At 35.0% G+C, this 24,343-nt stretch overlaps 3 protein-coding genes across 5 annotated transcripts; 1 reads left to right on the top strand and 2 right to left on the bottom strand.

Annotated features, from left to right (window-relative positions):
* Nucleotides 10,416-14,505, bottom strand: LOC109208840 (50S ribosomal protein L20). Its single transcript, XM_019371998.1, has 2 exons — nt 14,256-14,505; nt 10,416-10,824 (listed from the first exon to the last, which is right to left on the bottom strand). The coding sequence occupies exons 1-2, from the start codon at nt 14,439-14,441 to the stop codon at nt 10,633-10,635; spliced, it is 378 nt and encodes a 125-aa protein (XP_019227543.1). The 5' UTR covers nt 14,442-14,505; the 3' UTR covers nt 10,416-10,632.
* LOC109208822 (kxDL motif-containing protein 1) lies at nt 17,575-21,380 on the top strand. 3 transcript variants are annotated; one of them, XM_019371986.1, is made up of 4 exons: nt 17,575-17,751; nt 19,893-20,045; nt 20,934-21,041; nt 21,152-21,365. In XM_019371986.1, exons 1-3 carry the CDS (start codon nt 17,636-17,638, stop codon nt 21,034-21,036), a joined length of 372 nt encoding a protein of 123 aa, XP_019227531.1. In that variant the 5' UTR covers nt 17,575-17,635; the 3' UTR covers nt 21,037-21,041; nt 21,152-21,365. The 3 variants fall into 3 exon arrangements, with proteins under 3 accessions (XP_019227531.1, XP_019227526.1, XP_019227520.1); XM_019371981.1 differs by having other exon boundaries at nt 21,144-21,365; XM_019371975.1 differs by having other exon boundaries at nt 17,576-17,751; nt 20,934-21,380.
* On the bottom strand, nt 21,212-22,473 carry LOC109208811 (putative germin-like protein 2-1). Its single transcript, XM_019371968.1, has 2 exons — nt 22,262-22,473; nt 21,212-22,126 (listed from the first exon to the last, which is right to left on the bottom strand). Exons 1-2 carry the CDS (start codon nt 22,371-22,373, stop codon nt 21,603-21,605), a joined length of 636 nt encoding a protein of 211 aa, XP_019227513.1. The 5' UTR covers nt 22,374-22,473; the 3' UTR covers nt 21,212-21,602.

Here is a 24,343-nt window from a genome sequence, read left to right as displayed (position 1 = left end):
TGTCGCGTACGCAGACCTCGGAGTCCCTTTCTACTCTTCCCCGTGTCAAACACTTCTTGTATTTTTCTTTTGTTAGACTCTGGAGTATAGAGACACTATTTATCTTTCTGTAGTTTGTGCCTTATGATGTTCCGGGTTTTGAAAAAACTGTGTACATCCAGTGTTTGGTTATTGTACATGCCGAGCGACATTATTATTGGTTATTCAATATCTAATGCAGTTAGCTGTTTAGTTTGTTACCATTATTGATATTTCCGCAATCTGTTAGACTCACCTAGTCGTAGGGACTAGGTGCCGTCACGACATGTCTCGGAGGGATGTTTGGGTCGTGACAGATATAAAACATCAAAAGCACAAATTACTTAAGCTTCTTCCCATTCCATTATCAATTCAAAAAGAAAAAAAATGAAAATATATTTGTGTTTTTCGTTGGACTTTAAACCCTCAAGAAAACTGTCTAGGAAGTCCGTCGTCGGGAAAAGTCCAAAACTTCATAAAAATTCTATCTAAAAAAAACTACTACCCGGTTCAAAGAGTCATCCCTTGGAAAAGAAACGTGGCCATAAGAAGAACCAAGAGGGATTATTTCTACCTAATTTTTTTTATTTTGTCCAATACACATAAAATAATACAACTAAAATAACATAGAAAACCACCCAAACAGTCTCTTCACCCCACACTTAAAATTGTGCATTGTTCCCAATGCACACTCATAAATATAATAGGGTAAAAGAAACTCCCCGGTAGGCCAAAGGTCGAAGCATTAGCAGCTCATGGGGTACTCAGACTTATCCCAGACTTGGTTCTTTGTGCGGGCACTCCACACTTCCGTTCTTACCATCTCACTTGCTTTTGCTTTCTTCCAATAGCCTTGATTCCCATGCTCCTAGAGAAATCAAAAACAACACTACAATAATAAATAAAAAAATAGTAAAGCTGGGTTGCCCCCAACAAGCACTTGATTTAACGTTGCACGACGCGAATCACTTTTTGTCTCCACCTCGAGCTTATGAATTGAACCCCAAGTTTTGCTTCAAGTTTATGATTATGCTCCTGGGGTTGTACAAATTCTTTCGAGCCAAAAATTAAATAAATTCTCATGCACTTTTTGCCTCTCCACCGAGGAGTTTCACCTTGCCTAGACGGACTTGAAAATTTTAAAATATAAGACTCATCTACGTCTTCCATGGACTCCTTTTTATGCTCGTAAAGATCCATTCCCATTTCACCTTCCGAACATAATGTAGAGAAGTGTTTGGAATGAGGTCTAACGCGCTCAAATACATGACTTCAAGATTTTCGACATCCTCAACACAAATCGCATTAGAGTCAACTAAATTTATATCCTTAACGTCCCTAGTTGACTCTAGCATTCCTTCTTCAACATCGACATCCTCAAATTCTAGTTGGTTAGATTGTTGGTGTTCTACTCTGACCTCCTCCATTAGAGCCACAATTTCGGTATCTTATTCATGCTCTTCTTGTCTACTATCCATAATATTGGCTTGTTGAGCATTAAATGCTTCAACCAGTTGACTCACTTGTGCCTCCAGGTTGCAAATAGTAGCATCTTGCCTTTGTATGTGCAGTTGTTTCTCATTATTTTGTTTCACAAGGCACCTTAACATATTCTTGATCTCTTTCAGGTGATCATCCCTGGGTTCTTTTTTCCTATTAACTTCACAAGAAAAAGTAGAATCATCATAGTAAGGGGTTGGGGGAGGATAAGAAATATAAGCACAACCATGAAAGTGACCATCTTCCCCACCACACATATCACACACATTCCATACATAAGATTGAGTTGGTGCACATAACTTGCTCTCGGGAATATTTTGATAATTTTGTCATTGGTGGTTTCCTCCGCAATATGCATAAGGAGGATCAAAAGTAGAATTACAGACATCAAAAATCCCATGACTCCATGATGCCATGTTTCTCAAATTAACAAGTAAACTAAAAATAAAAAAAAATCAAATACAAGAAAATAAAATTAAAGTTCAAACTTGAAACCTAGCAATATGTACAACTACAGCTACACCATTAGTTCCCTGGCATAATTTGATCACGCCTAACTATGACTTATAAAAAGGACTAAGCGGTCGTTGCAAATATAATCCGATTTACAAGTCCGGAGTCGAATCCCACAGAGAACTAAGGCTTAGCTACAGTTGTTTATCGCCAAGAAACACAAGTCCAAACAATTTCCTAATTATAAAGATTATAATATTTATTTCTATCTAATTTACTAACAAATCTAAAAAGCAGTAAAACTGTCAATTAACAAGGATAATGATTGGAGACAAGATTAAGGAGGTCTAAAGTTATGATTTATCCAATTGTCGGAATCCTTCCCGCTGCGTCTTCTATAATTTTGCATAAGTATTCTCTACCGATCGTGAGTACTTCAGGTGTTGTAATTCTCTTCCGAGCAACTACCACAATTTAGTAGACGTATTCTTCTGAATTACGCTAGCTGGCACTAGTTCACCACTCACTAAGATCGCTCCAAGGCTTCGTTATTCCTAATCCCACCTTTAAACCCTCCATATTGATCCCTCACACATAAGTTAGAAGTGATGCTGTTCAACAACTACCTAAATATGTACCCTTTTCCAAGCAATACACACTAAATAGGCACAGTCAATTGATGGTCATTCAATCAACAGCAACAAATACATAGTTGAACAAGTAGAGAAATCCAACGGCTCAACTATATAAAAATATAACAAAAATTCATCCTCCAAAAGGTTCCATCATAACCCTAGATAACAAATTAGCTATTCATAATAGTATGCAAAATTACAATACTAGAATTCATAACCAATAATGGAAATAGAGGAAGAAAGAGGAAAAAACGTGAAGTTGAATCCTTCTCCTTCTTGCTCCTAGCGTGTTCTTGCCTCCCTAAGTTCTTCTCTCCTTCCAAAGTAGTGTCTCCCTCTTCAAAGTAATGTCTCCCCCTTCAAAATCACGTTTTAGGATGTGTTTATAGTGACTACGATTTGTATGGGGCAGATTTTCCTTCTCCTATTTCGGATTTGAGAAGCTGGTTTTTTCCTGCTCCGGTCCCGGTCTGGCGAAGTGAACCTCGCTTTGCTGTCCGGGATATTTTTTGGTTTTTTCTACACCGGTCCTGGTCTGGAGAAGTAAGCCTCACTTCGTTGTCCATGACTTTTCTCTTCAACTCTTCTTTCATCATTTTTTCTTCTATTTGATCCTTTCCCACATAAGTTAGTTCCTACACATAAGAAACACGTAATGAGCATATTTTCACTTCAAAAGCGGTGTGAACTCCCGTAACTCACACGAGAATTAACACACAAACACACTCAAAACATGCATTTTTCATTATTTATCAGCGGCCTAGCCCACGCGTTCGCGATTCACTGCTTCACTAACCTACACGATTGCAGCCGTCAACTCGCGAACGCGTAGAGTAAAAATCCAGTTTCCCAAAACAAGCCCTCGCGATTTCACTCTGTTAACCATTCGAAATCCACACGAGGCCCCCGGGACCTCAACAAAACATACAACAAGTCCTAAAACATCATACAAACTAGCTCAAAGCGTCAAATCACTTAAAAAAAATGCTAAAATCACGAATCGCGCATCAATTCAAGCCTAATGAACTTATAAACTTCTAACTTCCACATTTGATGCCAAAACCTATCAAATCAAGTCCGATTGACCACAAATTTTGCACACAAGTCATAAATGACACAAAGAACTACTCCAACTCCCGGAACCAAAATTCAAGCACGGTAACCAGAAAGTCAACTCTCGTTTAAACTTCTCAATTTCCAAAGCTTTGAATTTTCCAACTTTCGCCATTTCAAGCCTAAATCAACTACGGACCTCCATATCACTATCCGGATACACTCCTAAGTCCAAAATTACCCAACGGAGCTATCGGAACCATCAAAACTCCATTCTGGAGCCATTTACACATAAGTCAACATCTAGTCAACCTTTTCAACTTAAGCTTCCAACCTCGAGACTAAGTTTCTCAACTCATTCCGAAATATCTCGGGAACCGAACCGACTACCCCAGCAAGTCAATAATAACAATTTAACATAGAATAAGCAGTAAATGGGGGGACATGGCTCGAACACTCAAAATGACCGGCTGGGTCGTTACATGTATCTATTGTGTCCCTATCATTCAACAATACTCCAAGGTCTAACAAATCCTTATCTTTCTCTAGTTCTACCAAATTGCCACCCTTAGAAGGTGCAATATAAGTGGTTCCCAACTTAGTAAACCCAAAATCCTTCGCAATATCTACTTATTCAGGGATAGATAAGTGATCAAAATCAATGTTGAAGGAATACTCAGTCCTACCTCCAACAAAAACTAGCCCTACTTCACTCACTAACATGACACCAAAATTCCATCTAAAATTAAAGTACTTAGAAGCCATGGGACAACCTACAACCATATACACGATTCATCAATATTTAAATTCTAAAATTAATAGTACAATATTGTAACATATTAAAGAAATTATAGATACAAATAAAAGACAGAAAAAGATTCACTGTTACATAAAAATATTCCACCAACAATGAGCTAAAATAAAATAGCAAAAAAGTCTTGCAGTACCTTCAAAATAACTAAAATAACCTGAATAACTCGTGCAGACAACCCTAGATATAAAAATAAAAAACCCCTAAATTTTGTAAGTTATTACAAAAAATCAGACACTCCTTGCATGCACAAAATCACTGATTTTACATATAAAAAATTCGATTTTGAAAGCCTTAACTCAAGAAAATAGAAGATTGAAAGCAAATCGATATTCATCTCGGTTATATATCACAAAACCCTAATCAAAAACTAAAGCTTGAAATCCCTAACTTTTTGGTTTTGTCTGTTTGAAATAGTTAGAGAAGACCACTGAAAAAGCTTGACGATTGAGCAGAAACCACAAATGATCAAAAATACACCACAATTGAAATCTTATTCTACTCTATTGGAAAAAAATGACACATATTAAACCACAAAACTAACAACATAGGTTAACAACTCACCAAAAATCAATTATCAGATATTTAGAGCGCAACAAGTTTAGGGGGTTTTTAAGGCATTCTGCCTACAAAAATTTGCAGAAATATAACACTTTTGGATTGGCTTTAATTTTTGACCCCTGTTTGCCAATGGACAGAACTTTAAGGTCAAAAGTTAGTATTACTCATGGGACAAGAGATGGGGAACACTTATTCAACTTAAAGTTTTGCCCTTGGAACAAGTGTGGACGAGTATTCAAGACTATGCACTTTGAAGGCTATTTGTGACCTAGTTTTAAGTTTGTATATTAAAAACATCAAGCATAGCCAAATGTATTTGAAGAATAATCACAACGCAAGTCCGTTGTAATTTTTTTTTTTTTTTGATTATTTTGAACTTCAGAAAATTATGCTGGGTTTTGAAACTTTTTACATATGAAAATTGTGCTAGAATTTGAAATTTGATTGTCCAAGCTTTTTCATCATATGCCATGAATTAATATAAGTATTCATAGCACAGTGATCAAATCTACTCAATCAAATTAGATATCCATTCATTGACAGCCATCACAACATCCCACGGAAATGATATTTGTGGCTATTTACAGTTTGAATAGAAGAAAATTGTCTTTTTCATATCTTTTGTATGTTATTTTCAGATCTTTTATGTGTAAAATTGAATATTGCTTGTAAAAAGACATAAAACTAAAAATAATTTTGTAACGGACTACAACAACGAGCATGGTCAGTCTTTGTCCCTTTTACGTATTAAAGTAAATTTAATACCTCTGATTCAACATGGACATGGAACATGGTATAGATTTAGGCTATATTTTAAACATAGCTTTAGCCATCACGATTTCCTTCTAATGCTTCCAAACTCACTTTTCAAATGCTCATCTGTTTTGTACTCATAAATAAATAAGTATATTGATAAATAAATAAATAAAATGTTAAAATATGTAGAAGAGTCATAAAAAGTGCTCGACATGTCTGCTATTTGTCATTTATTTCAAATTTATTAATTTAATTTCTATCAATGAATATGGTCGGGAGATAATGTAAAAATTGCACGGGGCGTCCTATTTGGTCGCCCCCATTTAACCTATACCCATTTTCTTAAAAAGTTTTAACCTGTACCCACTTTTTAAACAACTTCAGCTCTCTTTCTCCTCCTCCTTCGTTTTCTTCTTCTTCTTCTATAGTGATACGTATATCCCTTCTGAAAGAAGCCAAGAATATATAAAAATGTAGCAACAGAGACAATGATCTTTACCAGTTTGATTAGATCCCATTGTTTGTTGAAGTTCAGCTCAACAAACTAGGCCAAGAACTGCCACCACCACCAATATCTATTTCCACTGTACTCTTCTGCTATTTATTATTGCAACTTCCTTTACAATCTAATTCGAACCCCAAATGCTTGTTTCTTTCAATAGATTTGGAGAAAACAGATTCATTGAGAGGGGTGGTGATTATAGTGGCTTTAACACCACGTGAAGCTACGAGTTTGGCCATGTCTAACGTAGGAATCATGTGGCCATGAGCCATAAAAGGAAAGAAGAAAAAATGGAGTTGACCCATGTGTGATAAAAGTTGCAGTTGAAACAGAAAGCAAAAAGAGAGCATTTGGGGTTACAAAACTTCAGCTCTAGAGCTGAAGTTTGCCAGTTACAAAACAAAAACTTCAGCTCTAGAGCTTAAGTTTGCTAGTTACAAAAACAAAAGCTTTTAAAATTTGACCTTATGTAAAATTTGAACCCCCTTGACCACTAAACTACACTTTTGGATTGTGTTAAGGGTGTTCAAAACTTAATATATAGAGGTAAAAAACAGATTTTGCCTTATATATACAATGTAATTTTTCGGCGAAGGGTGTTCGGACACCCTTGCGCCCCCCTAAATCCGCCCCTGTCTAGAGCTGAAGTTCGCTAGTTACAAAACAAAACTTCAGCTCTAAAGCTGAAGTTCGCCAGTTACAAAACAAAAATTTCAGCTCTAGAGCTGAAGTTCGCCAGTTACAAAAATAAAAACTTGCAACTTCAGTCCCGTCTACTAGAATGCTTAAGTTTTGCGTGATTGCCTTTGCTACTTCAGCCCTGTATGCTGAAGTTATGCGAAAAAGCGGGTACGCTTGCAATTATTTTTGCAAAGCGGACACAAGTTAAAACGTGACATAAAAAACGGGTATAGATGCAAATGCCCCGGAGATAATATGTACTGTAACATTGTACTCTTCCATATTCAACACCCAATTATGAATCATATTAGTTTAAGTGAATGGTTCAGATAGCAGAGCCGTTTGATTATACGTACCGAAAGTGTTATCTTTTAAATCATTGCCATTTTGTGTTCATTTATCAATCTGGCATGAAATTTACAATTGAAATTACCTTTTCATTATTTTACAAATAGCCTGTCAGATTCTATGTTTACTTTTTCTAGTCAGTATACGTAGATATACACAGTTATATATATATATTACATGAATTTTATATATATTATATATCCGCCGGCTATATTTATCTTAAGAGATTAGGTGGGACGGCTATTGGTGTTAATTCTTCCCCTTTTTCAAGCCTTTTTTGGATTGGCAAAATTGCATTCGAAAGTTCATAAAAGAACACTTTTTCACCACTAGCAAGTGCACATGATGGTGTCATAGAAGTATAATTTGAAATTTATAAGAGTAAAGTCCAACTTACACTTGTATGAAGGAAAAATTTCACTTTATACCCATTAAGCCCAAACTATTTATCCTTTAATATTCAAGCTCAAAGGATTTATTTTTCCTACCTATACGGTTTAGATTATTTACCCGCCTACCCAATTCCCCTTCCCTTCTAAATTTCTCTAAACAAGAAGAGTCCTATACCCTAAACGTTCCTTTCCTCTTTCAAAAAGTACCCGTAGTTTAGTCTTTTTAGTGTGGATGATGAAAATTTATTACAAACCCATGCATTTACCTTCTTTTTTTTTTTCTTTCAGAATTTTCTATATAAATTTTAAAAGACAAGTTTTCATATTATTATGCATGAGTTTCATTCCAAAATCCTCTTTTTATATTAGTATATTCTTTTTTGTGTATTTATTTGTATTTGAACCCATGTTTTATTGTAGTTATATATTAATTTTTCACTGATTTTTGTGTGTGTATGAAGACCCACCATTGTTGAGCTTGAAGCTCCTGAATTTGAAAATTTATTTTGAAGATTTATTGTTTGATTCGATGTGAGTGCTATAAAATATTGCTTATAGTGCCTTCAAGTAAGCTTCCCGGATCTGAATTTTTATGTGTATTTGGATATCCATCATTGTTGGGCTTGAAGCTCTTGAATTTAAAATTTTTATTTTGAAGATTTCTTGTTTGATTCAAAGTGGGTGTTATTAAATATTGCCTATAATACCTTTTGGAAGTTCATACTGAACCTTGATCGCGTTTGGAGCTGATTTGAGGTGATTGACATCAAATTATTCAGCTGAAAATCGAAGGAGAACACAGTTACCTAACAGTATATCGCTACAGTATACAACATGTTGTAGGAGTATATAGCTATACTGCTATAGTATACTGTTATAGTATACAATATACTGCAACGATATACTGTAATAATCGAAGAAGAACACAGTTACGTAATAGTATACCGCTACAGTATACAATATATTGTAGGAGTATATAGCTATACTGCCACAATATACTGTTATAGTATACAATATACTGTAATGGTATACTATAATGGTATACTGTAATAATATGCAATATACTGCAACAATATGCTGTAATAGTATACTATATACCATAATAGTATACTTCGATGCTATTTGTTGAATCATCTAGGTGCTATTGTGCAAAGCTAAAGTCGTAGTTATATTAACATTATACTGTTATTAATACAATATAATAATAATATACCGTAATAAATAAGTCATTTTTTAATTTTTTATAAATTTTCCAACTAGGTCCTTGCAAATATTTTCTTAATTTTTTTTAATGGAGTTCCATGAAAATAATATTCATTGTATAAGAAGTAGGTGTCGGATGACACAAAATAGTAATGTACCTATTTGGTATATTTATAAGCAGTTTTGGTATACTATTATGACAAATATTTTACAGTAACATTAAATACTAATATGTGATTTTATTATACTAATATAACATTTTATTATAGTGATATATAATTTTGGATCCTATGTGCTAGAAATATTTACAGTAATACATATATTTAAAAAGAAAAAAGAAAAAGAAAAAAAAGAAAATACAATGAAAACAAGAGAAGAGAAAACATGTATAATGTATAAGTTGTTCTAATAATTGATTTAAAGAAGGAAAAAAAATATAAAAAGAAAGACAAATAGGATATTATACTATTAGTTATATTAAAGAAGGTGAATAAATGTTTACTATATCAATTATCGGTAACCATAGTACCCTGCTGCTGCGTGCCTGTCTGACCAGTACCACTATCTCGAGGGCAAAACCTCGTTATTGTATAAAAAAGAAGAATAAAGAAAAAGAGCAAAAAAAACGTGAATGTACATAGATTATGTANAGATTATGTACAAAGAAAATTAAAAGAAAAAAAGAGCTAAATTAATTTAGAAAAGGAAGAAGAAATAAAGAAAATGAACAAAAGGAAAGAAAAAAGAGAAAAAAAAATAAAATAAAAGAAAGGAGCCAAAATTGAGTATGTATCAAATTATTTGAAATAATAAAATAAAGAATAATATGATTTGAAAAAAGAACAGAAAAGGAGAAAAAGGAAAAATTAAAGAAAAAGGAGAAAAAGAAAAGGATAAAAAATAGCCAATACCAAAAGCTACAATGAGTATTAAAGGTAATTAGTTTAATGCGTAGAAAAATAAATGGGTAGACAAAGGTAATTAGTTTAGTTTTTATTGGTAAAGCTATAAAACTCCCTTGTATGAATCCGGAAAAGACTACCGCAAAGATTATGAAATTGAAAATAAATAAATAAAAAAAATCAAGATTACTCACCTATAGCCAGTACCATTGATTTTGCCACCATATAAACTAAGGCAATCTTTCAAAGTAGACAGTCAGAACAAGTCATTTTCACCTACGAAATCTGGTATTGCAGGAAGCACGTATTGGAGAAACTTGATCGGATCTAGAGACCAATATACACAACCTATGTTGTCTAGCGACCAATATACACAATGTTTGGTGCTAATACACTTGCTAAAACTCTCAAACCGACGATCTTCTAAACTTTTTTCTAATATAGGTAGAGTTTTTTTCAACGTCCAATAATTCTTATTCGCAGAACAGACAACATAAACTTTGGTTAAATGTGCTAGATAACAAAAATTCTTATTACGCGTCCCAGGGCTTTGGATTCATCACAATGAGCTTTCTTGAATTTATTGTCAGAGATTAGCCATGGCTTGGAAACGGATTGAATAAGGATGGGAACACAATGTCCATTTAAGCACTTACATGAAACAGGAGACTTCAAGACCATCGTCAGGAATTTGCTAACAGAAATGCTAGCACAAATTATGCCCATACTCTACTTCCCGGGACTTCAATAAATAATTCACCAGTCATCAACATAGAAGAAAAGAGTACACACAGCAGTGCATATATAGGAAATTAATTCAAAGAACAATAGCTAGGCCTTCCTTCTTTGGAGGTACTATCGCATTCTTATTTCCGGGGAAAGCACTGTGAGAGACATCCACGAGGGCCTTGAAGCTGTATGGTTCGTGCATCGACAATTCTGACAAGACTTTCCTGTTCAGCTGTACGTTCTCCTTCATCAGCCCGTGCATGAAATTGCCATAATTTACCTAGAAATCGAGTAAATGTTAAACAAATGGAATTAACTCAGGACTTGAATCAAAAAAGGTGCTTCTTGTGTACTTGTAGTGAGATGTGCTAATTAAAATCATTTAGGAACATCAGATATGAATAGATGACAGATATAGTGATAATAAAGGCCAAATTCATGCCAAAACTCTCCACAAACATATTAAAGCAGTTCACTACACTTAAAAGTACCCTGCTGAATCATCTCCCAATTAAGCAGCTCAACCGGAAGAGAGTTTCATATACTTCACTTTTGGTGCTGATAAGTTCAGGGAATAAAAAAGGAGTACATCAGAAAACAGAAGAACGGAGAAAAGAATATATAAATGATCACAAAGCCTAATTATCTAATCAAGGGGCTTAATATATCACTCTGTTTGCAATCCTGTTCACCTTAAAAAATGTAAAAGAACAGATAGATTAACCAAATGTATCCGACAACATGATCCCGAAAAGTAATGAATTTCACAGTTAATATATTAGATGGCAGCATGTACGGCTGCAAGTGCGGCACATGCAAAAACAAGCAAAGGATATCCGTGCCAGTTTGGAAGTCACTTCGGGAACTTTTCATGTACTTATGGATATCTTGCGGCACCTACAAAATTCATTTCTCTTCTTTTTCATCATATTAAGGCAACACTGCAATATCTTCCAACCATGAGCTATATATTTCATTGCCTAATTGGCATTTGGATAGTCAAATAAATATTGATTTGCAGACTTTCCACAATGCTAAAGAAGATAGAGAGTAGAAGATTTTTCTCATCTACCTAAGCCACCTCTGTGGCAGAGTTGCCCGGTTCTTGTACTGGTGGAAGGTACCAGGTAACCGGTAAAATAGTCGAAGAGCGCTCAAGCTGACTCAGACACAACTATGTAAAGGAAAAAAAAGAGAGAAAGATGGATATTGAAACACGCGAGAATCTCAGTGTTCTACTGCTATGCATATATATTATTCCAAATACTAGGATGGTGACCACGGAAAGCAACTTGTAGGGTAAAGAGCTTGATTCTGCAAGATTTCATAACTGTAGAGTAGAACTTACAAAATGTATGTTTTTTTCCAAATCCTCCACGTCCAAATCTCTAAAAGCAAATAGCGGAAAGCTTAACAGGATCATGAAGCATAAGAACGTCACCTTATTATATTTATAAGCAATCGGGAAAAAACAACCATTCAAAAAATACAATGTTGCTTCTGAAAAATAGCAGAATATCTAAGTTAAGAAACTACTAGAGAATTTGTCTATCATGACATACTCCACTTTGTGATTCTGCAGCCATTTTAGCATTGAGAACTGAAACTTTGTTTTCCCAACAAATTCTCAAGTCAAATACCCTCCCTATAGCTGGTAAAATATTCCTGAATTTCCTTTATCAAAAAAAGAAGGGGAGCCTTGGCGTAACTGGTCAAGTTGTTGCCATGTGACCAGGAGGTCACGGGTTCGAGCCGTGGAAACAGCCTCTTGCAAAAATGCAGGGTAAGGCTGCGTACAATAGACCCTAGTGGTCCGTCCCTTTCCCGGACCCCGCGCATAGCGGAGCTTAGTGCACCGGGTGTTCCTTTTTTCCTTTATCCAAAAAACACCCCGAATTTCAAATGCATTTCATGGTTCATATCCGCTCATTTTATATTAATGTCCGTCTTCCTATAAGAAATATCTTCTTTACTTCCTGCATATATTGTTTTCACAGCCGAAAACCGAGGGTCCTGCAATTTTGCTCTTTGACTGCTATATCAGGCCTCCCTAATTTAATTAGGTAATTTTACTACCATGCTTGTATTCTAATCCCATGCTGAAAATTTCAGTAAGCACGACAAAATTTCTAAAATCCAGCAGTAGTACAGGATCGGAGACAAATATAATAGCATTTGTATTGACACACTTCAAGAAGCCTTTTCCAAAACAAGCTTCCTTATGTCGAGAAGGTTCGGAGGAAGCATTTGTGTCCAAGGATTATGGGACTTAAGTCCTCTAACCTTCTCTTTTCACTCCCTGTTCCCTTTGCTTCTTTCACACCATGATTTCCAAAATTCACTCCACCGAAAGCTGGCTTCCAAAATATCGGTCTCTCTACAAGTGTGAATCTGTGGATATAATACAGGGTATTTTTATCAACACAGATGTATTATAATTTTCGTGTTTTATTTTGGGTCTATTAAAAACCAAGATATCTGTTGCTCCAGTTCAAAACTTGTGGATCTACCCTTCTCTACAGGGTTCATAACTACTCTTAAATACCAGACCTTGTTCACCAACTAGGACTTAATTTCTTGATGTGCTCTTACCACACAACCGGCACAGTACTACTTCGCTATCTAACCAAAACCCTTGTGGCTAATCCTCATATTTTACGAATTTCAAAGAATCTTTTCAGTTTAAATCCAACTCAACATAAGAGAAATGTGATGCCAGTAATGTTCTCTTAGTAACAATATTCTGTAAACCTTCCAAATTCTCATTAACTTAAGAAAACCAAAATATGGAGTACATAGTTACTTAGCATATTAAAATGTGACCTAAACACGCCTATTACAGGCTATTTTAAGTTGGGTAGCAAATTGCAAACGCATTCCTATCCCGTGAACAAAGTGATCTACATATTAGGTGTCAATAGGGCATCCTTATTTAATCAGAAAAAGTGCAAGACAGCAAGGAAGGAATGACATTTTGACATTCTCTACAAGCTTGGAGGCACGTAGACTGTCTATTAGCTTAAACGTAACTATGCCATGTTCTCCAGGCTCAATCTTTTTCAGTTGAGAGTCAAGGAATGACTTAATGATAATCCTTTGATATTCTAATTTAGGTTGTGTATCCATTCTATGCAAAACTAGAGTGGATGTTTGCAAAGCATAGCTGGTAACTTGTCCTATGTCACATATTCGCCAGAGTATAGTCAGATAAAAGACTTGTTTATGTCATTCTCGCAAAAGACCTTATTAGTCTAATAATTCACTTTTCGTTTCCTATCTGACATTATTCAACACTTTATTGCAGCCACTCTTTATTTCCGCCTGCTGCTAATTGGACCACTCATTTCAACAATACATAAAAAGAACTTACAAAGGACCGGATTAGTTACCCATTTCATAAATGTTTCTTCAATTCATCACAAAGATCTAGATCCCTAAACGATTTTCACCAAATTCATCATAGACTCTTCACTTGCCTTTGACGCACGACGTCAAATGAGTACTACATAGTGCGGTTTTTGTCTGAATCCTTGGAATACACTGAAATATAGCTAAACATTGAACGTATGCTACAAGATACTGAATTAACCGTAGCTGATTCACTTTGCATAAAAGGAGAAAACTTCCTTTTACATTCACAAAAAAAAGCCACAAAATTTATGAATAAAAAATTGCAATAATGAGAAAAAGAGAAAGGGGAATGGTGCATACTCCGTGTTGGCGAGTTCCGGCGTTGATGCGTTGAATCCAAAGGGAACGCATGTCCCTCTTCTTATTGCGACGGTCTCTGTAGGAATACTGAAGCGCCTTCTCAACTCTTTCTCTTGCTATTCTTATGCAGTTCTTAGCTCTTCCTCTAAACCCTTTAGCTAGCTTCAATACCTCCTTTTTGTTCATCTTTACCGCTGCTGAATACTGCTAACAGACTTCTCTGGCTTTTGGGGTTTTGGGTTCTTGAAAATGTTCTAGTTATATAAATGGACTTTTCAGTTTTCACCCTCGTATTTAACATATTTGTGACTCTTACACCCTAACTTTAGTTGTTGGTACTTTGTGCCTTACGAGGCAAAGCAAACATTAGCTCGAATTTTTCAAGCTTCTTCAATTCCCAAAGCATATCCTATCTTATTCAGCTATTCAATAAAAGAAGTAACTCCATTCGATAAAAGTACATTAATCAACCCTCTGTTACTATGTAACTTAAATCTGAACCCAACTTATATGAGAACCAATTATAGATGCTAGGGGTACAAATTGAACCGAAAAATTGCACCAAACCTAGAAGTCAAACCAAACCGATTAAAAATCCGACTAGATTTAGTTTGATTTGGTTTGGTATTGAGTAAAAAACCTCGAACCAAACCGACATATAAATATATAATTTTTATATATACTTTTAAGATTTTATATAGAATTTTCTTTAAAATATGTCTAGAAATATTTGGGATTATCTTGCGGGATATAATATTTAATAGGGAAATTACCAGCTATGTCCATTTATAAGTAGCTCATTACAAAAATTGGCCAATTGATAAAATATTACTAATAAAATATTACTAATATTAGCCAAATTAGCCAATTAGCTATTTGTAGCAAAAAATATCAAATTCTTGCTTTGTTTTGAGTGGGTGTTATTAGAATAGATTGGGCACAACTTAAGGAGCTTGAATATCAGTTTTGGGATGATTTGGTGAAGTTTTGAGGTGGTTTGAATTGAAAATTCGAAGTAAAAGCTGAACATGAAAAAAAAAAATGATATGTGTATCACACTGTGTATCATTTGTGTATCACATATGTATCAACTGTGTATCACATGTATATCCATGTATACCTGTGTGTGTGATACATGCGTGATACATGTTTGATACATGTGTCGCAAAAGACTTTTTTGAACTCGATTTAATTACAAATTTTGATACAAAACCAGTCCAAATCACCTCCAATCTTCCTCAAATTTTGTATATTGACTTATCTATATATTTTCAATGAATTTCAACTATACCCATTGAAAAAGTTCCTTTTTTTGTTTAGATTTTTGGAATATTATATAGATTTTTGTATTTCATCACCTTATTTGCTACCCCGTCCATGAAATTTCCTTTCCGTCTTGTATCTAATGTTGTTAATCACGCTTAAAAATATGGAAGGTGATTTTTGCATGTGATTCTTTGAGAGAAAAAACCCTATTATTTGGTTTTTTAATTTTTGTTGGCTAGTTTTGGTAAGTCTATGACTAATGGCTAGAGGTTGGTAAGTTGAGAATTATTTGGGACATTTGTGTAAGTTTTCCTATTTAATAGTATATGAAGTGCTCCATATTTAGTAACCTTAAATAATGGGTTGAATGATCACTTTCTCATCAAGTGTTACTGAAATGCATCAATCTCTTTGTTCTTCCATATTCGTGTCGTATGTTAAGATCTACTAAATTGTTATATCTTTTTCGAATGTGAAGTGATTATTATTATTATTTAGGTATCATATTGATTTTTTATGTTTAATTATTAAATTCGATTAACCTTAAAAGTGTACATCAATGAAACATTATTGTCATACGACTAAAAAAATAACTATTATGTGTTACTAAGAAAATTCTCTCATAAGAATATTTTAATAGATAATATGTTTGTCAATTTTTTATATTTTTACTAAAATATATTTACTTATAAAAAATTTAACAAAGTAAGATTGATATAATATTTAAGTAACAAAAAACTCGAAAATCCAAAAAAATCCGACAAAACCGAACCAATCCAAACCGATGTAGTTAATTTGCTTTAATTTTGATAAAAACCGAACCAACCCGTTCCATGTACACCCCTAATAGATACACACAAAAACTAAGACGCTATATCCGTTTGAGTTGGTTGAAAGAATGAATTCTAATTTTAATTTAACATGAATTCTATAATTTTACTTCTTCTTTGATAGTCTTTTCAGAATTCATCTACCACATGTATCTTACACTTTTTTTTTTTTTAATAATTCGAACATAATTTTAAATATAATATTTATGTGGTTTTTAGAAAATCCTACTCATTTAGTTGGGGGTATAATTTTGATTTTATCATATATTATATTGGTCGGAAAAAAACTAAATTGTTATTGAAGAGTTATTTTAAATATTTTTATAATTTAAATTTCAATACAATATCTGAGTATTAAAATTAAGATTCCGAAATATTTCAGCAAGTTTTTCGTCTAATTCAATTATTTGCAATGATTACTAAAAGCATGCATCCGAATTCGAGATGTAGAAGACTTAAATTACTTGGGGCATGAGTAAATCTAACCCAAATCTCTTCGTACTCTTTAAACAAAAACTTGAACAATTGCCATATTATCTAAACGTTGCGAGTGCGCAATGGATCTCACGATATTTCGGATACACTTGACCAACTTAACTCCAAACATACTTTATCACATAGTCGATCTAAAATTTAGAAAGATTGACAAGTGCAAGCATATTTTTATAATACTCATTCACTAACAAAAAAAATTTAAAGTTGCCTTTAAATTATGTGTGAAAAGGTTTAAATATGCTCTCCGTTAATAGCTGATGTCAATCATGCATTTACTGTTGTAAAAGTGAGTTATATTTGCATCCATTGAACAATAAAATTGATAGGCATGGTTTCCTGCCACATGTCAAAATTAAATAATGAAAAAAATTTGACTAATTTTTTTTTTGTATAGTTTAGAGACAAATTTAACTATTTTTTGTTATTAAATCATGGACATGTGACAACAAATTGAGTTCGATTAGTCTATAAAAGGCAAATAGAAACCATTTATATAACGATAAGGGCATAATTGACCTTAACTCTTAATGGAAAGCATATATTTCATCAGCAAATTTGACCCATTTTCTACTAACGAAAGTAATTTTTTCACATAATTTGACCAAACACTAGTTGGTACCGAAAGAATACTTTTAAAAATAAATTTAGAAGCTTGGCCAAATTTTAGAAGTTGTTTGGGATGTAAGTGTAATTTTTCAAACCAGACAGGATAGACTTGCAATTCATCAAAAAGAGAGAACGTTTATACAGAAGAGTAATCGACCAAAGTAACCCTCACACACACAGAAAATGGAGGAAACAGAGAAAGAATCCATCGAATCTGCATCCGAAGAGATTTCTAAGGAATTCAAAACCCTAATCAATGCTCAGGATTTGGGTTCCCTGAAGCAATTGCAAAACCTCATGTACTTCTCTTTGTAACCTTTCATTCTTTGGAACATATCTGATGATATAAACTGTTCTTAGTAATATAATGCAAATTCCGATCCTGAGTTTGGAATGAGCTTAGAGTCAATTGTTTTTCTTTAAAGCTATGTTGTGGTGTGTCTGATAGAACTTGTATTCACTTTTTATTCTGTTCAGTTGTTGCTTAACATAGTTTCTGCAACTTAGGCATTGCCCCATTAGGCCGTGCAGTTTTGGGTTGGACCAAAGTTTGTTCTTTTCTTGCTCTAGGTTCAATGTTTGGCTTATCATGGTCAATTAGGATAATATAATGGGTTGGGTAGTTCAGAAAGTTTTTAATTGATAAACCAACCTTTGGTCACGTTGGATGGTTTTTTTATAGTAATTGGTAATGAGAGGGTTTGTTGCTAATGATGTGATAAAATGATGGATTTGTGCGTTCTTGGTGTTGTTCCATTAACTTATACAGTTTGGGATGGACCCAAATTGGTTTTTTCTCCTTGATTAGAAGTAGTGGGATTCACATATTTTTGCTGAAGTAGAGCTAATTTGGTCCTTTGGATAGTTAAGAAGTTTAAGTTTAACCATGGAATTGAAAGGATAAGTTGTTGGTTATGTGATAGACTGATGGATTTGTGAACCCGCCTTTGGATGCATAAATGAGTTCTAAATATCAGTTTTATATTACTTAATACATTATAAGATTTCCAAATAAACATACATCTTCGGTGGGTGCGGCAGCATTTCAAAAGCCAAAGTTTCATTTTCTTGCGGAAAAGACTTATCTTCCAGATTTGTTGAGTCTAGAAGGAAAGCAGTTTTACCATATGTTTAGCAATTAGATCCAGGCATGCACAAGTTTCTCTCTTTTTATGAAAATTATGCTGTCAAAATTTGGATCCAAAAGCTGTATTGTGATACCAATCTTTGAGTGCACTTCAGACTGTCTATCTTGTTCCCATACAACAGCAAATCTTTTATAATGGTGATGTCCGAGCCAGCTTGGGCCCACCTCGACTATTCCACCGGGTACCTCTACCTCCCACCCAGCACAGATCCGGGTAACTCTACTCAAAGCTTCGGCAAATGTGAAGAAATTACCTAGTGATTTTTGCCTCCGCTGGAATTTGAACCTAATACCTTATAGATATCCTCCCACTTCATGGAGCCACACCCTTGGGTGCCCATACAAGAACATTCTTCCATGGCTCATTTGAATCTTTGTATCTGATTCAGGTTAATGATCAGCTAGTCGGTTTATTATTGGACAAAACTCTATGTTTATAAGGATGTTAGATTATGAAAGTGACTTTTGAGGTATGTCAGCTAATAATTACCAAGTCTTGAAAGAAACATTCAGTATTCGATGTGAGACTGCTTTAGGTTTTGTATATCAAAGTATCAAACTTGTACCTTCCTCGCTTTGAATAAGTAAAATTTCGTGTGCTACCCATTACAATAATACAAATCATCAACAGCTCATATCTATTATACATGGGGTCTTTACCCCTTAGATCACAAAGAAAGTTCCGCACTGCAACCCGATGATTAACAGTGAGAACATATGTTAGAGCCAAAGGATCACCTCCTTTATAATCTCTTATGGTATTCTCATTTGATTGGAGAAAATTTCCTCAAGAAGCTTTATTTCAGTCACTTATCGAGGAAAAAAAGAAAAAAGAAAAAAGTTGAGACAATGCTTATTAGCATAAACTTCACAGACGAAACTCCTATTAAAGTTGGTGTCAAGAAGCCCATACAACACCTTATGTCTTGTTTGAAGCTCTGACTTCTGCTTGAGTTGGTTGTTCCTCGATGAAGTCACCCTTACTTGCTTAAAGCTTGTTCCCGACCATGATTTTGCATCCGAGCACTAAAGAAATTATGTTCTTATAGTATTTTTCTACTTGTTGTGATTAGGATGTGGTCATGAATATCAGCCTGTTCCTGACCTCTTCGAAGCTGCCACCTCCTTTAAACTTAACATTCTGCCACCTTTGTGATGACTATTTGTCATAATTCTGGAAGAGGCTTTTACCATGTAATTTATTGGTTCGTTCAGTCTTTTTGTCCATTGTCTTATTGTCATTCTTGGTGCCTTTTTCATGATTACCTTATGTCTTGTACACTCAAAATGCAGATTGGGACGGTTGCAGGACAGCAATGCAGTTCTTTCGCACTTCAATGAGTATTCAGAGCATTGTTTCACAGAGGTCTCGGCAGATTTCTCTAGAAACACACGTCTCTTAAAATCTATGAAGTCAGACCTTGATTACATATTTCAGAAGTTGAGGTATGACCATCCTTTTCTTCCCTCTCGTTATCCTCTTCTTTCTGAATTTCAATATCAGTTTTTGGTAAGTGCCGGAAGTAGCTGGATTTGCTTGACTATTCATTATAATTGCACCTAATAAGTCATCTTTACTGATTTGCTGATTGTAAACTACTCAGTTCATTATTTGAACATTTCATTAGAATCTACTCAGCCTTTTGATGTGTGATCTCTGTGGCAACACAAAAGTATATTTTGTTTCCTTGTTCAAAAAGAGTATATCTTCCTTCCTTCTTATTTTCTCTTAAAAAGATGTTTTGCAATCAAAGTCATCATCTTCCTTTTCTTCAATTATTGGCTTGTTGCATGTGGTACTTTGTGCTACCGTTTCGACAGTTTGATCCAATCTCATGATTTTCAGTTTAAATTCCTCTTTGCCTAAGGTAAAAAATTTGAGGAATACAAAAAAACTATCATAGTTTTCCACAATCAACCATGCCTCTATCCAATTAGGCTCTGTTATTCAGTATTCAGGGGATCTCTACAATTAGTCTATTTTCATGCTGGCCATCAATTTGTTGAAACCCTCATCATTCATCTGCACTTAGACCAGCTATGTTTAAGAAGCTCACATAAGCAGACTCAGTTTCATTTCCCACAACTTAAAAGAACTTGATTCAAGCGTTAGAACTGCTAACTAGGTGAGGCCAAAATATAAACTGCATTATGACTTTATTTTAAACTCTTGAAGTCCATGTTCGTTACTATCAGCATTTTGGATGGTACCATAGTGTTTTGAGAGAAATAACCGGGTGCTATTAGACTACTGGATCTATTCCCAAAAGTGGGAACTACTGTGTTTTGTGGTTTAACCTATATTACTTTTAAATGTTTATTTTCCCTTTTCAGGAGCATGAAGGCAAAAATCATGTCAACCTATCCAGATGCACTTCCAGATAATACAACAATTCAGGCACTTGATCAAAGGCCTGATCTTGAAATGCCACGATAAGTTTGGTACTGTAAATGTTGCTTCTTCTATTTCTTCCACTATAGATATGGAAAAGTTGGTTCGGAGTGGATACTTTATGATAGAGTTTAACTGTTTTTATCTGATAGTTCTGCAGCTGTATATTTCAAAGCGTGTTATGATGAGTTGTGGTCTCTCTTCAACAGTAGTTCTAATCTGATTTGTGCTTTGAGCGGACCTTCTTGGGGACAAGGCACTGATCTGTTTATTACTACAAGGATTCTGAGTCTCCCAGTAAACCTTTGATTGATGACATGAAAGAGCAAATATTTCGGTCTTGGAATGAAAATATACGTCTTGTTATTATCAAATGATGATTTTTCTCATGCTTATGTCATTTTTCATCTGCTGCACCCTTTTGGCAGTGGGTTGAAGGAAAACATCGAGGGAAAACTAGTTGAAACGATCCTAACAAACAGTGTGTTTAAAGTAACAATTAAGATACAATGCAATAAGAAGAGACAGTCCAAACAACTCCTAAATGAACAAACGATTAAAAAGTAACAATAGAACTGGAAATTGCATAACACATCTCTCTTTTTCCTCCTTCATATTCCACCTATCTGACTTGCCGTCTGTTCGTTAATTTGAAAAGACTTGGCAAGAAGATCAACAGGAATAGCTGGGGTGGATCCAAAACACGCAGTTGAAACACGAGTGAGTTCAGAGTTTTGGCTGCTAAAAGCTGAAAGCGCAACAGCATTAGTGTCCCTTACATTTCGCTGGAAATGGACGAGACCTTGTGGGAAGACGAAGACATAACCAACTTCAAGTAACTTTGTGATGAGACGGTTCTCAGGGTTGGAGGTAACAAATCCGACTTCAAGACAACCCTCGAGGACTAGCACCATCTCTGTTGCGCGAGGATGAATATGAGGAGAGGTCAATCCAAATGGCGCGAAATCTCCACGAGTCGCTGTAATACCAAGTGTGTTGAGTCCTGGAATGGTTGTCTTAGTCCCAACGTTTCCAGATGGGGTTGATGTGTTGCCTGCTATGTGCAACCCACTGAAAAAGAAGTCCTCTGCTTCCACAAGCTTAGGGTCCTTGCAAACTTTGCCGTTCACATGTACTGCATCCCATGTTTTACACAGTAACCACATATTCATGAATTGTCATTGGAATTTGTACATTTGTGTGACTATAAAACCATAATGTTAAATGGGAAAATAGGAAATTTAAAATTAAATTATTTTTAATATAGTACCTGAGCTTGTGGAATCTGCAACACAAAAATCTTGAAGTGGACTTGGGTCAGATGCTAAAATCACTGAACAAATTCCAAACAATAGCCCTAACACAAAGAACCTTGAAGCCATTTCAACTTTTCTTTTTTCAGCTTTAGAAATAATGAATTGCTTAAGTAGTAAGCTTTTCCAGTTGCATTAAAAAATGTCGCTAATGACTGGGGTTCGTAGTGATGCGGCAAAGGGAATTAAGTTGACGGATCTCTGTGTCTTCTTATGTATCCTTAAATATACGTAACAGAATGAGTCTTAATATTTCTCATCGTTCCAAATGTCAAGTGTGAGAAGTAGTGATGATTCGTTGATTCTTTTGTCAGATTGTTTTTGGGTTGTAACCTCTCAGCCGAACCTTTGTTAGGGTAGCGGAAGAGGGTTTATCCGAACTCCATTCACCGAAAAATTACATTGTATATATAAGGTTAAAATTAATTTTTACGTATAAATAGTAGATGTTGAATCCTCTTGACTTGTTTGTATGTTTACTTTTTAAAATTTCAAATCCCCCTGATAAAAATCCTGGCTCCGTCACTGAATTTGAACCTTGCTAGTTGCTAAGATGTCTGTTGGACTCGTAACTTCAACTCGTTATAATTGTTATGTTGAGGAAGAGGCAAACCCGAAAATAAAGAAGATAAAGAATACCAAATTTTAACGTGGAAAACCCTTCAAATCGAAGGTAAAAACCACGGGATCACAAAGATCCAAAAAGCTCCACTATAACAATAAGAGGGTTACAAAAGTTCTCCAAATTGGCTACACAACAAGGGCCAAACACGGAGCAACAATAGCAACAACTAATCAATTGAAGAAAGAGTATAATCCACAAAAATGAAGCTGCTGTTCGAGGCTCGAAATCAGATGCTACAGCCTCCAAATTCGATCTTCACCGTTCAAATCCAAGACCAAGATGTTACGAACACTCAGTCAAAATTTCAGCCCGATCCAACTGTTAACGAATCGGAAAACCTGATCTGAAGTTGGCTGGTCGGAATAAAAATCTGCAGCAAAACAAATACTTTTCTTCTCTCTTCTCGCTTGATGAAAGCTCTCTCTAAACCACTCTTATGTGCTTAAGTCTTTCAAAGACTTGTATCAATGAGCATAGAATAATTCTCCAAGGTTGTCCTATTTATAGATCATGAGTGGTGCTTTCTCTTAAAGCCAAAACCCACTCAAAATAGGAATAAACCGAATCCAATTCCAAATAGGAATGAAATCAAAAGAGAATAGGATTAGGCCATTGGGCCTTTGGCTGGACAACATGGGCATGAGCCCAACAAACTCCCCCTCCAGCCAAGGGGCCAAATGTGTCTTCAAGTAGAGGAACTATTGACAGGTTTCATGCCTGCCAATTTTCTGCAAAATTCATGTTTATCTGCAACCACCGCCTTTGTCAGCATATCCGAAGGATTTTCATCAGTGTGTATCTTCTCAACCTCAAATAATTTTTCTTCCACAGCTATTCTTATCCAATGATACTTTCTATTTATATGTTTGGTTTGGTGAGACAGATAGCACTCTGATTATCACAAAATAAGATGTACCTTGGCTGCTCAAAGCCAAGATCATTAATAAACTCTTTCATCCATAATAGTTCTTTGGCACCTTCTGTGACAGCAATATATTCGGCTTCTGTGGTGGATAGAGCTATGCACTTTTGTAGTCTAGATTGCCAAGAAACAGCTCCCCCTACAAAGGTGATCAAATAACCGGAAGTCGATCTTGAATTATCAAGATTGCCTCCTAAATCAGAGTCTGTGTAACAAACAAGTTCAGGCTTGCCATTGCCAAAGCACAGCTTCAAATCTGCAGTACCTTTCCAATACCTTGATATCCATTTTACTGCATCCCAATGTTCTTTTCCAGGATTGGAAAGGAATCTACTAACAGTACCAACGGCATGTGCAATATCTGGTCTAGTGCAAACCATAGCATACATCAAGCTACCAACGGCAGAAGAGTAAGGAATACGAGACATCTCCTTTTTCTCTTCATCAGTAGATGGACTCTGACTAATACTCAATTTGAAGTGTTTAGCAAGA

The sequence above is a fragment of the Nicotiana attenuata genome, chromosome 2 (assembly GCF_001879085.1).
Source record: "Nicotiana attenuata strain UT chromosome 2, NIATTr2, whole genome shotgun sequence".
Taxonomy (NCBI): Eukaryota; Viridiplantae; Streptophyta; class Magnoliopsida; order Solanales; family Solanaceae; genus Nicotiana; species Nicotiana attenuata.
This window is presented reverse-complemented; position numbering and strand designations above follow the sequence as displayed.

What these genes read in the sequence shown, in the direction of transcription:
- LOC109208822 (XM_019371975.1), top strand. Translation starts at nt 17,636, where the DNA reads ATGGAGGAAACAGAGAAAGAATCCATCGAATCTGCATCCGAAGAGATT. An exon ending in AAGCAATTGCAAAACCTCAT is followed by an intron (nt 17,752 to 19,892) that starts GTACTTCTCTTT and finishes CTCAAAATGCAG; the next exon opens with ATTGGGACGGTTGCAGGACA. An exon ending in TACATATTTCAGAAGTTGAG is followed by an intron (nt 20,046 to 20,933) that starts GTATGACCATCC and finishes TTCCCTTTTCAG; the next exon opens with GAGCATGAAGGCAAAAATCA.
- LOC109208811 (XM_019371968.1), bottom strand. Translation starts at nt 22,373, where the DNA reads ATGGCTTCAAGGTTCTTTGTGTTAGGGCTATTGTTTGGAATTTGTTCA. An exon ending in TGCAGATTCCACAAGCTCAG is followed by an intron (nt 22,127 to 22,261) that starts GTACTATATTAA and finishes CATGGGATGCAG; the next exon opens with TACATGTGAACGGCAAAGTT.
- LOC109208840 (XM_019371998.1), bottom strand. Translation starts at nt 14,441, where the DNA reads ATGAACAAAAAGGAGGTATTGAAGCTAGCTAAAGGGTTTAGAGGAAGA. An exon ending in CCGGAACTCGCCAACACGGA is followed by an intron (nt 10,825 to 14,255) that starts GTATGCACCATT and finishes CTCGATTTCTAG; the next exon opens with GTAAATTATGGCAATTTCAT.